Consider the following 13846-nt stretch of genomic DNA (forward strand, 5'->3'; position numbering starts at 1 on the left):
AAAACTCTGCCCACATTCTTAGGAAGCATCAGGCGTTGCTCCACTTGCCATCTCTAACTGATGCCTAGAAGATGTCCGTATCTTATCTGCAGCACAGACCACGTACCATGAATCTATCTATACATCTGTGAAATGAGCTAAAAGTCCCCTGTTAACACTGCTACTCCTTGCATGCCTGGAGGCACACATTCAACAGTGGGGCCGAGGAGCTCTGGAAGGTGCACCAGCTACTCCTGTAGTCCCCAGACAGAGGGTTTGCTCTGGCAGCAGGACAGTAGATCCTGGGAAGTGCTGAGCAATCCCTCTTTCTTATGCAAAACCCCCAAGCCTGTGGTGTTGCTCTCAGGCATATTGGTCAGACAGCAGCAGGTCAGATGTTGATTGTGTCAGTTGAGGGTACAAAGCCTCCAAGACTATGTCTAGACTTCAAAGAAATAAAGATGGTACCAGCATTCCCCAAGTCCCAGGGCTTCCCACTAAGTTAAACCGCCTGGAATACTTACTATCGCCTTTGCTTTATTAACTGCAGACAAATAGGGCCTGTTAACAGAGCAGACAGAATCTGCTAATGGGACCCTTGGGTAACACTGATTTGTCAGCTTACAAATGACATTTCTAAAACACGAATAGGCAGGGAGCTGAGCTCTGAAGTTTTTCTCCATTTGGTAAAGAGATGAAAGAAAGAAGGATGTAAAGGAGACGGGAGTGAAAAATCAAGCTGTTAGGATTTTTAAAAGGCGTTATTTGGATGGAGACTTGCCATCTTTGTACCAGGTGCAGAGCGCCAGGATTACTTTACTGCATCCAACACGACGGATGCTACTGATGGCTGCATGCTTTGTGCCAAGGTAGTAACGCCACCACCGACTCTTAGGGCCAGAAAAAAATCAATGTTCAAACTACACTTTTGCTGGTATAACACCAAGTATTTGAGGTGTTTCCACCGGCACTACTGTGCTGGTCACAACAACCAGATGTCCCCGAGTAACACAGCCATACTGGGTGTGGAAAAGGGCAAACCTGCCCCAACCTGCCCAAGAGCCTAACTTTTGCACAGAACCTACCCCCCACAAGTCATGTGCAAATATAAAACACTTCACTCATAATTACTGTAGCTAAACTTCAACATGGATCACTATAAGCAGACTTCCTTTAAAATAAAACACATTTCACTTCAGGATATTGCTTTAAGGTTATTGCTTTACCTCACCAGGCTTCACAGACAGCCCATCAGGTTGTTCCTGAAAGTACTGTTAGATTTGTCTTAAAGATAAACAGGAATAAAGAGACAAACAGAGCCAAAAGGCACAGAGTAATTAGCCCTTGTCTAAGGTCATGCTGAAGGAGTAGGGAAATTCGGGGAGGGGCAGGGGGTAAAGGGCTCTGACCTCCCAACCAACCAGTCTCTAGGCAATACTGTAAAAATTAGTTTTTCCTTCTAACTGGAAAAATATCATCTATATCTGCCAATAAATACTTTGATTTCTGCTCCATTCATTCCTATAGCCCAACGTTTTTACACACTGACGAGCTCCTCTGTAATCATTTCCCTCGAAATCCTGGGACAAATTCCAGCTTTTCTTTGAGTTTTCATTGATAGAATTGATCACACATTTAAAGAACAGAAGGCAAATACAAAGCCTCCGGCCAAGCAAACAAACCCCCAAATCTAGGGGGAATCTTATTTCAACACAATGCTTGGTGGTTTTTTTTCCCCCTGCATGCTGCAATTCACTTAGGAGCTGAGAAATTGCATGAATAGTTTTTAGTTTGCTATTCTCTTCCTCATTTGCTTATGACTCATATACTTGAAAGAACTGCAGTTACTATAATTTCACAGTTATGTGTATCTGGCTTATATCATGCATTTAATTGAAGGGAAAAGACAAAAACTGCTAATGAAAATGGAAATTACGAGCCTCCTAGTTTGTGTGTGAGGAGGTTGTTTTCTTTCTCTCTCTCCATTGGTGATGAAATACCAGTCAAACAACTGAAAACAGGTTTTTGTAATTTCTTTCTGAAAGATGCAACTGCAAATTAGAAGTGATACTTTATTTCTTTAATAATATTTTGTAAAGACTGATAGAAGGGAGGGTAGCATCTTGTATAACATTTTCAGTCCCTCTCTGTACACACAGCATGGCATGGAAAATCAGCAATAGCAGTGTATTTTTTTTACTGCCAATGAATTATAAGGCTGATGAACAAGACTAAATCTAATCTGTTAGTGCCTCATTTTCCAAAAACACCTGACTTCGTACAACCATTTGAATTGGCTTTTCTCCCCTCTTAAACAAAGGGTTAATGGGAGAAGTTGATTAGGGGAATGAAAATAAAACTTTCATAGGCTTGTAAGGGGAGTCCCTTTGAACTAGTCCTGTTAAGTTAGTGGTGTCCAGTCAACTGCAGAGATATGGATGTGACCTGTTGTTCAGACTCCAGTGAGCAGCGTGGTAATGAAATAACACCCCTGACCTGCCACGGCCCCCCTGGTTCAGGTTCCTTTAATCAATGCAATTCATTTCTCCCTTGCTTGCTTGCTGTCACTGGTAGCGGATGTAAACTGAACAGGGGTTGTGCGTGGCAGGGGTGGTGTCTCCCCAAGATACTGCAATCTCTTATGAGGAATGCTACAGCGTTAGTGAAATGTCGGGCACCTGTCTAAAAGTCTCAATCTCCTGCTTGATAACTGCAGCGATAGAGAAGATGGATCTTGTGGGCAGTCGACCAGAGGTATCGCAACAAGACAAAACAAAATCATCATTGAGGGCTTAGAAACACATCCCTCAATAAATTTTTCTTTGTACTTCCAGAGAAAAAAAATAAAACTATTTCTGAGTGTCTTTTTAAAAAGATGTGCTTTAAAACCATATATTGAACATGCTTAAGAAACCATGGTTGAATAAAAACTCCTAAACCTTACAGAGATGGAAGTTCTGTGCAGCAATGGAGCAGAGTCTCCAGTCAGAGAATGGACAAATTTATGTAGGAGAATGAGTTATTTTTATAGCATTTACTAATTAAATCAAATTATATTAACCTATGTAGCACTACTACTCCCTCTTCCTTCACACACCCCCACCCCACCTCCCCACCCCTTACTGAGAAACACATTTTTCTTGATAGGAGACTTGAGTTTGTGTATCTTAATTTTTGTTTTCTACAACTCAGGAAAAAGCCTACACATTCATGATTACATTTCTTTATTTCAGTGACTGATATGTCTTTGTCTGAGCTTAGATTAGAAATGAGGATAGTGAGGAAAAATATTAGATACGTCTATGTTACATCTATATTGTTTTAGTCCCATTGAAGATATCCTTTTCTCCATAAAAAACAGGGGCTTTTAAAATTCTCCTTAGTCAGATTAAAAACATCTCTAGTATAAAAGCACCCCACAAAAAAACTTCCTATCAGCAAGTTAACTTTTTAATCACAAACAGTAATTATTAAAGAAAAAAAAGCTTAAGTGCTTTTCAAAGCAAAGTGCAAAAAGCCTATATATCTCTCTCTCTGCAATTAGAAGAAAATGACCTATTTATTTAGAAACATAAGAAAAGAAGAAACACTGCAAACGGAGGGTGAAGCTGCAGTGTAGCTCCTTCATAGGACATGCTGGAGGTTCAACGCTGACGCCTTGGCTATCGGAGCGCCATTCCCCGTCTACTTTGTTCTTCGGCAGCAGAGAGAAAGATAAACCATAGTAACCTTCCACCTTCTGTGAGGGAACTGAAGTGAGGCAGTTGTGCTGAGGCCCTCCTTCCCAGCTGCGAGCAGCCTGGAAATGGCATTATTTATCTGAGGTAACTATCAGTAGTCTGCATGGGACCAGACGTTGAAACAGTCCCTCTTATCTGAGCACAGCTGCCACTGAAATAAACAACCTATGAGGGAAGCAGCAAATTAAAAGTTCTTTGTGTATCAGGAAAGCACAAGCAAACTGTATTTCATGGAGAGAGAAAGAGAGCTTTAAAACAATCTAATAAAAATTCCTCCGTGTTTAGAGTTGTCCGTGACACGCAGGGAAACATCATGAACTTGGCAGAGTTCAGGTGATGGACTTGCGATAAGCAGCCATGAAATTTCTCCGTGTAGGACGCAGGGCAGGTTCTTGTAACTGAAACGACAACTACGGTTTTTGTTTAAGGGACTGCACATACAGCTCTTTTTCTGAGGTCTGGAATTTAGCTGCGGGTAGAGGCTCTGCGTCACCCATGCAATGCTGAGCTGGGGCAGGACGGCACCTCCCAGTGTGGCCAGGAGGGTACATCTGTGAGGGATGCTGATGCTGCCAGCAGCCTGGTAAGATAAGCAGGCTCATTCTCAGCACAGGTGGCATGAGGCTTCTTTGTAACTTTCTTATGTTCCAGGAAACACCTGCAAGGAACCCTTACCTCATATTTTCCTTTCTTCTCCAAGGGCTCAGATTCAGTCTCCGCAGGCACCGTAACTTTGTCCCCTAGAAGTTCCTCTAGGATGAAGACAGTTTCCCAGTTGCTATAGTGATGTGCTGGGAAAATATCTGAGTGCATGCTGTCACCAAAATAAACAACCTACGAGGGAAGCAGCAAATTAAAAGTTCATTGTATATGAGGAAAACACAAGCAAACTGTATTTCACAGAGAGAGAAAAAGAGCTTTAAAACAACCTAATAAAAATTCCTCCGTGTTTACAGTTGGCCATGACACACAGAGATCTTATTAATGTCACAGTTTGGGGTTTTATCTTCAACCAGCTCCGTAAGGAAAAGGCTGGCCCCGCACACCCTCCTCGCTCTCACCCTCCAGGGGCATTGCACAGGGATGCCCGGCTGGGACCGGCATGCGGGACACCGCTGAGATTTTCGATGGACAGAAATAGCCTGCCAGAAAGCAGTGGAAAAGACTACCAAGAAAATACCCTAAACAATGGGAACGAATTATGGACAGCTTTGGAAACAAGTGAGAACACGGAGCATCTCTCGATGACTCAGAACCCTTCTGTGCCCAGGGGGTAGTTACCCACTAGGAAAAACGTGCTCCCACCATCTTCAGTGGCATTTTCACCCATCCAGACCTGTAACTCAAACAACACGATCCTAGTTTTCACTGATGCCACCTTTTAATCTATTTGGTCTGTTTCCTCAGGGAGATTGCCTATTTCCTGATGACAATCTGATTCTCCTCCAAGCTGCCAAAATGCATGACCATGCACAGAATAAAACATCCAGAGTTTACATATTCTACCGACAAGAAGACTTATATGCTGCTTCCAGTGCTGGACTGCAGTCTGTTAAACAACAGCAAGCATAACCAGAACAAAAACTGTGACTGATCACATCAATAGCTTTAATGAAAGCTTGTCTGGAGAATTTTAGACTGAAACAGGGTATTTTCAGACAGATTTACTCTCACTTATACCTTGGGATCCAGCTTGCCAGTCATCTTCTTCAGTAGTTCATAAAGTTGGATAGCGTTGCCTTGGGAATACCAGCCGGGCTTGTCCAGCGATAGCAGAGCCTCCTGCTCCTCGTCATTCTCTGAAATCACCAAGCAAAATCACTCGTCGTTAGTGAGAACAGCCCACGCTCCTGTATTTGTGAGACGCGTCAGAAGCTGCCTGTGCACAGCTTGGAGACCAGGGTCTATTTTGACATTAAACCAGCTCCAGTGTCTGGCTCGAGTCCTGGTACTGACAGTGGGTTTGGTCAAGGTGTTTGGTAGCTGGGGGTAGGCAGGCTTTTGTGAGAAAAGAAGCAGCTGAGCATCGTCTGCAAGGGCTACAGAAGAGCTGAGGAATCAAAGCCATAGGCTTTGCCTCCCAAACACTGCAGGAAGGCAGGAAACCACGTGGACCAGACTGATGGAGGAGCTGCTACAGATCTAAGGTGGAACCATGAGATAAGACAGACTGTAAGAGACAGCATGTACCTTTCCCCACAGACAAATTATCTACTGCGTTTAAACACTGATAAAAATACAACAGAACAGGCTGAGGTAGCTCTTATGGGGATTCTCCAGCCTTGGATCAGCACAAACAATGAGCAGTTCCACTTATTATTCAGTCTTGAAGAAATGATGAGAGGACAATATTGCTGGCTGGTGGTGTAATCCACACTGGCATAAATCCACACTAGCAGTTGTCAGTGAATTGGAAAAATCAATAGAAGCTTGAAACTCCCCCGGTCATCATCGAACTGTGCCATAGGCTTCATTTCCAGCTGGTCCCAAAGCAGCAAGATCTGTCCTGGTGTCCATGTAACCCTATTGCTCATTCAGATCCATGTGCTGTCGCCAGATGAACTAACTTTAGCTTCTTGCTGAAGCCAAAATACTAGCCTTAGTGAACCGAAGAACTAGAATTTCATCAGAAATATTAATATTCATGTCTTCTGTCTATTGAAGTGGTAAAACAAAAGGGTGATTTTGTTATTCAGTCTCAATCAAACACATCTTATTTTTTATGCTACAGACTGAGGGGTTAGAAGCCAGTACAGTACTTCAATCGGACTTAAGCGTAACATCAGGACTTCAGTTTTTCTCCTGCTTTTTGGAATTTTTTTGAAGTACTTAAAATGTGTTAGGAAGAAGACTAAGACGGAGTAAACTTCACGTGGTTAGAGACTGCTGAAAGCTGGAATGCACATTTTGGAGAACAGTGAAATGACCAGGGAGCTTTATGTTTAACAGCGCTGAAGATGTATATGGTGCACTACATTGGTCCTTGAAAGAAATAAAAAAAGAAGCAAAAAGAGGAAAACAGGTATGTGGAGAGAGGCAGTAAATCATTCTTTAATATTATGAATCTAAGAATTTGAATAAACACAGGATTTATTCTCAGACAAAACAATTCCATATTAAGGGTGTTTTATAAACTAGGAAAAAACAAGGAAATTCGAAGTTGACACTAACAATTCACATAGAACTTGTGTGGAAATGCCTTTTCCTTTGTTCTTCTTCAGAAACCTAACGATAATAATAGTAAGTATGATAGCATCCATAAAAAAAATCTTAATTTCCTGACTTTTAAAATACTTTTGACTTCACAACTTTTGCTCAAACAGAAGCTGTTAAACTTCACTAAATTTGTTTTATTTTCCCTGTATTTTTAGGCATATTTGTAAGGCTGGCTGAACGAGTAGACACAATCTTCAGACAATATGGACATAGAAAAAGAAACTTAAGAAAACAACTCTTTTCAGTCGCTATCAAAAGTTTATTGAAATTTGTGAAGGTTTGTCTCATTGTCTCTCCATTCACTCAGTCAGAAAAATACTAGAGAAAAATGGAGCTATTATGAGAGGGATTTTCAGAATAACACCACTGCATTTGCAAACAGGAGCCCTGTGTATTCCTGCAGCACCAGAAGGCTCCAGCAAAGAGCAAGACCTTGCTTTGCTACCTCTATGGAAAGGCATGAGGGGCAGTCCTGACTGAAAAAAATTCCCTCTAATTACAAGGTAGAAGATCTCTCACTCTGTGAGACCTATTACTCTCACCCCTAGCAATGGGATTCATCTCACTTAACTTGATGCATCCGGAATTTAGGCTTCTAATTTACAGTTACAATCTGAACTAGTCGGCCAGGGTCCCTTAGTAGGTAAAAGAGAGCACAAGAAGCACTTTACAGAGGTTCCAGCTCTGGAGAAGGAAAGGATTTAAGTTAGGAACTTCACTTTTAGGCAGCGAAATGAAGGGATATTTCAAAGCCTGGTTTCCTCCTCTATGTTTGGAGGCAGAAAACAGCATTGAGATGCCTAATTCATTATGGGAACATCTTGATTTTGGAAGGAGCTTCAGAAATCTGAGGAATTAAAAGATGTCCTTTATAATATTTGAGTTGTAGGGTTGTAGGGGTAATGACTCCGAACTGACAAACCTTGCCTCAAAGCATCTCATATGGCTGCTTGTGGTCACACACCTAGGGGTGACTGTGTCTATTTTATTTCTGTAATCTGAAGTGGGAAGAAATTAATGGTGTTTCAGTTGCAGCAAGTCATTAATGAGAAGGGTTTCTAATCCACTTACACTGTCCTCGTGGCAAAATATTGTCAAGAAAATTGTCCTTCAACACTGGGTCTTAAGGCCTCTTGTAGTAGTTCTGCCATGTAAAAATTGATGCACAACAACTTAAAACCCTATTAATGACACCTTTATCTCTGGCCTTGTATTGTATCCTTCAGATAGCAGTTACATGACAGCGCTGAAGACATCTGCAAATTTCCTGCGAAAACACTGCATAAATGTGATTATGGTAGTTCCTAATATATTTTAGGTATTCCAAGCCTAACGCTGGCTCCACTCAGACAAGAGGAAAACTGCTGCTGACTCTCCTTCCACTTTGCTGTTATTGATTCGTAAAAGTTCATTCCAAGGTCAGAAATGCTATAAATATTCCTTTAGCAGGAAGCAACACATATACAGGCAGGGATGCTAATGCTTCAGGGTCTTACAAGCTGGGAGGAAAAGGAGACATCCTGATAATTTCAAACAGACTGGATAACCAAAAAGAATTCCTCAGATGATTTAGATAGAGCGACTTGCTTCCTTCTAAAGTCTAATATATCACTGCAACCCAGATTCCTGTAGGCTGAAAACGTGCCGCGACAAGAAATGTGAAGGTAGCAAGCAAGTAAAACTAAAATAATTAAATCCAGAAAATCATTCTATTAAAACACTCGCCCAAACCTCAACAGTGATTCAGAGCAGTTTTCCTGAGGGGAAGTTACTGTTCCTTTTTAAAAACAACAACAAAAGCTTGACTCATGCTGGGGCAATATTAATATTGCTGGAATGGCAATTTGCATATTGGCGTGTCTAACAGCTTGGGAGATGTTTTCTGATTGAGAAAGGTACTCCCATCACCATTAACAGACATGGTTTTTCAGATAAAGCAATTCACTAACAAGACTCAATATCCTTTTTCTTGTGAGAATTTTCTTGCGAGAATTTTCTTGCCTGCCTTTAAAGGTGTGTTGCAGGTTTATAACATGGGCTGAAGAACATCTGGTTTCACTCTGAAGGAATACGCAAAAAATAATCAGTGAAGCTTACTCCCATCTAAATGACAACTGATGGTAATTTAGTTTGGCACAGAGTTGCTCCTTGGGAAAGACTCTGCACATGCTTGCTTACTGCCGTCTGCTTTGGGGTGATACCCGACCAGATGGAAACCTAAACAACACGCAGTTGTGTCCACGCGGCATGTTCAGCCGTTCAGGGTCTGAACCTGGAGCTCTATCCCTAACCAGGCTGGCGTTTACGCTGTTAAACCCCAGCCCATAGGACAAGGCTCTCGTTTGGGAAGCTGGAGGTTAAGAGAGGAGCTAAGAGGTCAGGGTGAATTTACGCTTTGCCGGTTATTCACCTATACTCAGCCACACCTACGCTGAGGATAACTTTCATCAGCACACCACCCCTGAGGCCACCACGGTGGGCTGCTCCTCCAGCTGGGAGCCCTACGGCCAATGTTGGTAACACGCCGGGGCGAGGATCGGCGAGTGACTCACCCGAGAGCCCGAGGACACCTCGCAGCTCCTTGGCTGGGCAGAGAGGAGGGTCAGAAAGCAGCTCTGAGTGCCCAGAGGCCATGCTAGCCGAAGAGGCATTAGGTGTAACTGCAGTGCGTGTAGAGCTCCCCAGCAGCCCCTTCTCCAGCCTTCCTAGCTTTCATACAAATCTAGTTAGAGTGGCTATTAGGGTTACTGGTTTATTTTGTCCCTTTGAACTGTGCAATAGAATAAAAGCATGCGGTGATGCTGTTCCTACTTGTGCCGGTACCTGCTCCTGCCTCTCCCTGCCGATGGGCAGCTCTTGTGGGCTCTCACCGCAGGTGGGCATGTGTGTTTAGCACACGGAAGCCCTGGTTGCCACCTCAGGGGGCTATTGTAAAACAAGTATGCTTTATGATCCACAACTATCATGCTGATATGCCTCTCTGCAATTTAAATTAATGCCATTTCAGGCCCTGAGGGCATTAATAGAAAAGCCGGGTTATGTTCCAGCCTGGCCTGCAAGCACAGTCTGATTCTAGATGGCATTTCGAGCTCACTTGAGAAACACAAACTCTTTTCCAGAAGGGGACTCAGGGCAGGAAACCACATTGTTTTACAGTCGAGACAAAGGGACCCGCATAAGTAAAATCCTTCTGGTGGCTTCTGCCAGTCGCAAAGGTAATGAGATGGGATGACATAAGCTACAGAGTTCCCCTGCAGGAATGCTCTCCATGAAGAAAGTAGGTACTTAAGAGCTTGCTGGGTGTAAAGCTTCATGTAGGCACCCTTCTGTGGGGTACTACCCCAAGTACCTATGTATGGGCCAACCACCTTTCCTGAGTGTTTCCAGAGTTTATGCAAGTATTGCTGAGTGTTTTGCCACCCTTGATTTACTTCTGTGCCCTGGAAGCAGCTGTGAAATCCATCTGCCAGACACGTGCACCGGCGCTTGCCAGTCTCCTGTGTGACTGGACAACTGCAGGGAAGCGCTAAGGAACAAATTATTCCCTTAGCATGATGTGCTGAAAGAAAAGCTTCCCAAAGTGACTAGTGACTTTGGCCGTCTCCATTTTTGGCTCCCCAGTCTGATTTTTTTTCAGAAAAAGCCTGAAGATCAGCTCTCCTTCCTGCCCTTGCGTCATTCTGCCTTCTTTGGGGTGGCCTATGGTTGGTGAGACAAAAGCTGAACTAATCAAAGTAAAAATTCAGTTTTGAAAACTGGAACATGATTTTTAATTTTACATAGGCAGTGACACATCTTTCCTATGCTTAGCAACCCCGACACGTATCTGCTTATTCATGTGGAGGACTAAGTAACAGTACTACTAAAGGCTGGTAATACTCCAAAAGAATACCATAGATAAAGGTGAGAGAAAAATACAGATACCATCCTGTGAAAAAAATAAACTATTTTGTAATAATTCATGTGTTACTTAGCCAATTTCTAACAATCCCCTTTCTCACGATGGACTTCTGTTCTTTTGCTAATTTAAAAGGCCTGATAAGACCAAAGTACAAGATAGTATATTTTCAAATTGCCCTAGGTATATAACCACAGACTTCTTAGAGAAGAGAAATAAATCTAAAAAACCACAAAGTTTTACATTTTTAGTTTTACTAAGACCTTTTTATTAGAATCTGCCCTACTGCTTAATTGTGCCAACCAACAGGCTATGTAAAGACAAGGCTGAAGTTTTACTTGTTTGTAAGAAAATCAGTATTTCCTTTAAAAAAATCAACACATAAGTTTCTTTAGGAAGTTTTGATTACTGTGTTACAGGAATTGAAAATACCAGCTCACTACAGATTTAGTAATTGGTTTTCAAATTTAAATTTATCAAAGCATTAACTCTATACCTTCCCAGAATAGCCTGGCTAATGAACAATGTGTTTCTATTTAAAACATTGATATGATGAAATACAAGCAAGGCCGTTTCTCCTTGGAAGAGGAAAATAACTTTTTGGAAAATGATTCATCTGCAAGTTCATTTTTAAATGTAGTTCATGCGCAGATTTGGTGAAGCTTTTCCCATAATTTTATTTAATTGTATTTATAACTCTGAGAACTTCTATTTTGGAAGGGTAAGGCGGACATAAATACAGAATTTCATTTCATCCTTGGACATGTTTTGTAAGGTTCTTTTGGTTCTTTTTTTATTTTTTATTTAATTGGGATCTTGGAGAGGTACAAAATGTCAAGAAAAGAAATAAATGTCCTCCCAAGAACAGTTTTATTCTGGACCTCATTAGTTTTGTAAGAAGGCTCCAGAGCCTTATAAATGAGGATCTCCCAATATCCAGACAATGTCCCCAAATAATCCTATCAATATTAATATCGTAGTCACCCTAGAGATACCTATATAATTATGGAGAGAGACAGGCCTTTCCAGAAAGCATTTTGAATTCAATTAAGTTAGGAGAGGTACGGTAATTGAGGAAAAAACTGACGTCATAATTTCAGGAATACGCACTTCAGTTCCAGCAACTGTCTATAACCATTTTTACTAGCGTGGTTCACTGCTGTACACAGATTTGAAGAGTGGACGGAAGCAGAAGACAGAGGGAAGGACAGAAGATGAGATAAGGGCCACCAGTCAGTTCTGACCTAACCCGTCACTTCAGAAAAATGTCTCAATTTTCATAATTAAAATAAAATTGAGACACACAAAGCATCTTCTTTACACTGTGCAGTCTGTAATCTTTGAATTTGTCCTAACCCTCTAAGTCTCTCTAGTAATACCTACTGAAATGAGGCTTATTGCAATTTGCTGTTGGACCACACTCACCCCCACTGAAAACTGACACTGCAGTGTAGTGGGGAAAAACTTTCTGCCATCATTTACTTTGGCCTCAGTTGTTAAAAAAAAAGCACAAAAAAAAAGAACAAGAGTTCTTTAATCCTCACTTACAGAAAGACTAAGAATTTTTCCCCTACATCTTAATACTTCAGGTATAAAATATATATGTAAACTAGAACAGACAATTTGATTCTGAACCAATGTATTTCCATAAAGCAATATATGGACCCTGCTGCAAGGGGCCTTTGTTCTTTATTTTTTCAGTTCCCTGAAATATGTTATTTCAAAGGGCATAATAACTGCAAAGTAGACAGAAGCACGCATAATTATTGCACATACTCATTTTCCTGGAATACACAATAGACATTTTCATTAACTTTTATAAGAAAACTACTTATATAGCCAAGTTAAGTTACGATTTATAAAAAAGCTCCGTTCTTTTTTTCCTAGCTTGTTACGCTACCTCAAATCCCTACTTTAGTTTTATTGATGAATTATGTCTGAAGTTCCAGCTCTCCAAGCATCAGCTGCCTCTGAAGGGGACAGTTTTACATCAACCTTTAAATTAACTTAAGACTCAAGATTCCTCAGGTAAAAAACGAAATTTAGGAATTAAAAAAAAATATAAATAAATCCACCCAGCCTTCTGCCTGTTAATAACTGTACGGCCATTCTGTAGCTGCAAATAGTGGTTATTAAAACCTCACTCAGACTGTTCCTCTGACTCAGTAATTAAAAAAGAAGAACGTCATCTCAACCCACAACAGTTTCTTTAGCACATGCTGCTGCTGAGCCTGGAGAGGGCAGGGACTCGGCCACTGGAGCCTGGGCATCTCCCCACTACCATGCGGAGGTTAAAAAACGCAAACATTTTGTTTCCTCTCTGAATAGGAGAAAGTTCTCCAAAAAGAACCCCAAAAAACTTGAAAACAGTTTATTCTCTCGGTGTTTCACAGGTATCGTGCTATTTATATATTGGTATATATAATTCTCCATATTTCCAAACAAAACTGCATGCCTCAAAATAAATTTTTTTCATAAATCAATTTGTTATGGAAACAAAAGCTAACATCTGAGATTACTGAGATATGATATGTTGTTAATAATACTTAGCACTTCAAGTAATAATAAAAGAAGAAAATCTTTAATTACAATCAGAATATAATGGCATTAAAGAGTTAAGGACTATTTTCTATGAGAAAATGTAGAAACTGACACTAATAATTTAAATCATAGGTATGACACAGTATCAAGCATACTAAATAAGAATAAAATATCAAAACAATCACAGTGGATGCTCTTGTTCAGTAGCAAAGAGACTTTTTTTTTTCCTGATACATTTTCAGCCTTATATTTTGTTTCCCTTTGCTTAAGAAAATGTTCAAGAGGCACCAAAAGACGGTTCAGGACCTAACTCTGATTTTAGCTTCAGAGAATCTCCTCTTGGAGACATATCTCCGTATCATCAATGAATCCCAGTGGGAATTTTGCAATTTTATTGCAATATGGAGGACCTTTGGATGCTTTTACTATATTCTCTACTGCACTTTATACTATTACAATCCCTTCCAGAAAA

The 13846-nt window shown here is 41.0% G+C and overlaps 1 protein-coding gene across 1 annotated transcript in view; it reads right to left on the bottom strand.

Annotated features, from left to right (window-relative positions):
* The window catches only part of NT5DC1 (5'-nucleotidase domain containing 1), a 154432-nt gene that overhangs the window by 18314 nt on the left and 122272 nt on the right, over positions 1-13846 (bottom strand). The window contains exons 9-10 of the mRNA XM_074580911.1: positions 5400-5518; positions 4395-4553 (exon numbers count right to left, since the gene is read on the bottom strand). Of these exons, the coding sequence (XP_074437012.1) occupies positions 4395-4553; positions 5400-5518 (278 nt within the window). The remainder of the gene's footprint in view (positions 1-4394; positions 4554-5399; positions 5519-13846) is intronic.

Source organism: Larus michahellis, chromosome 3 (genome assembly GCF_964199755.1).
Source record: "Larus michahellis chromosome 3, bLarMic1.1, whole genome shotgun sequence".
Lineage (NCBI taxonomy): Eukaryota > Metazoa > Chordata > Aves > Charadriiformes > Laridae > Larus > Larus michahellis.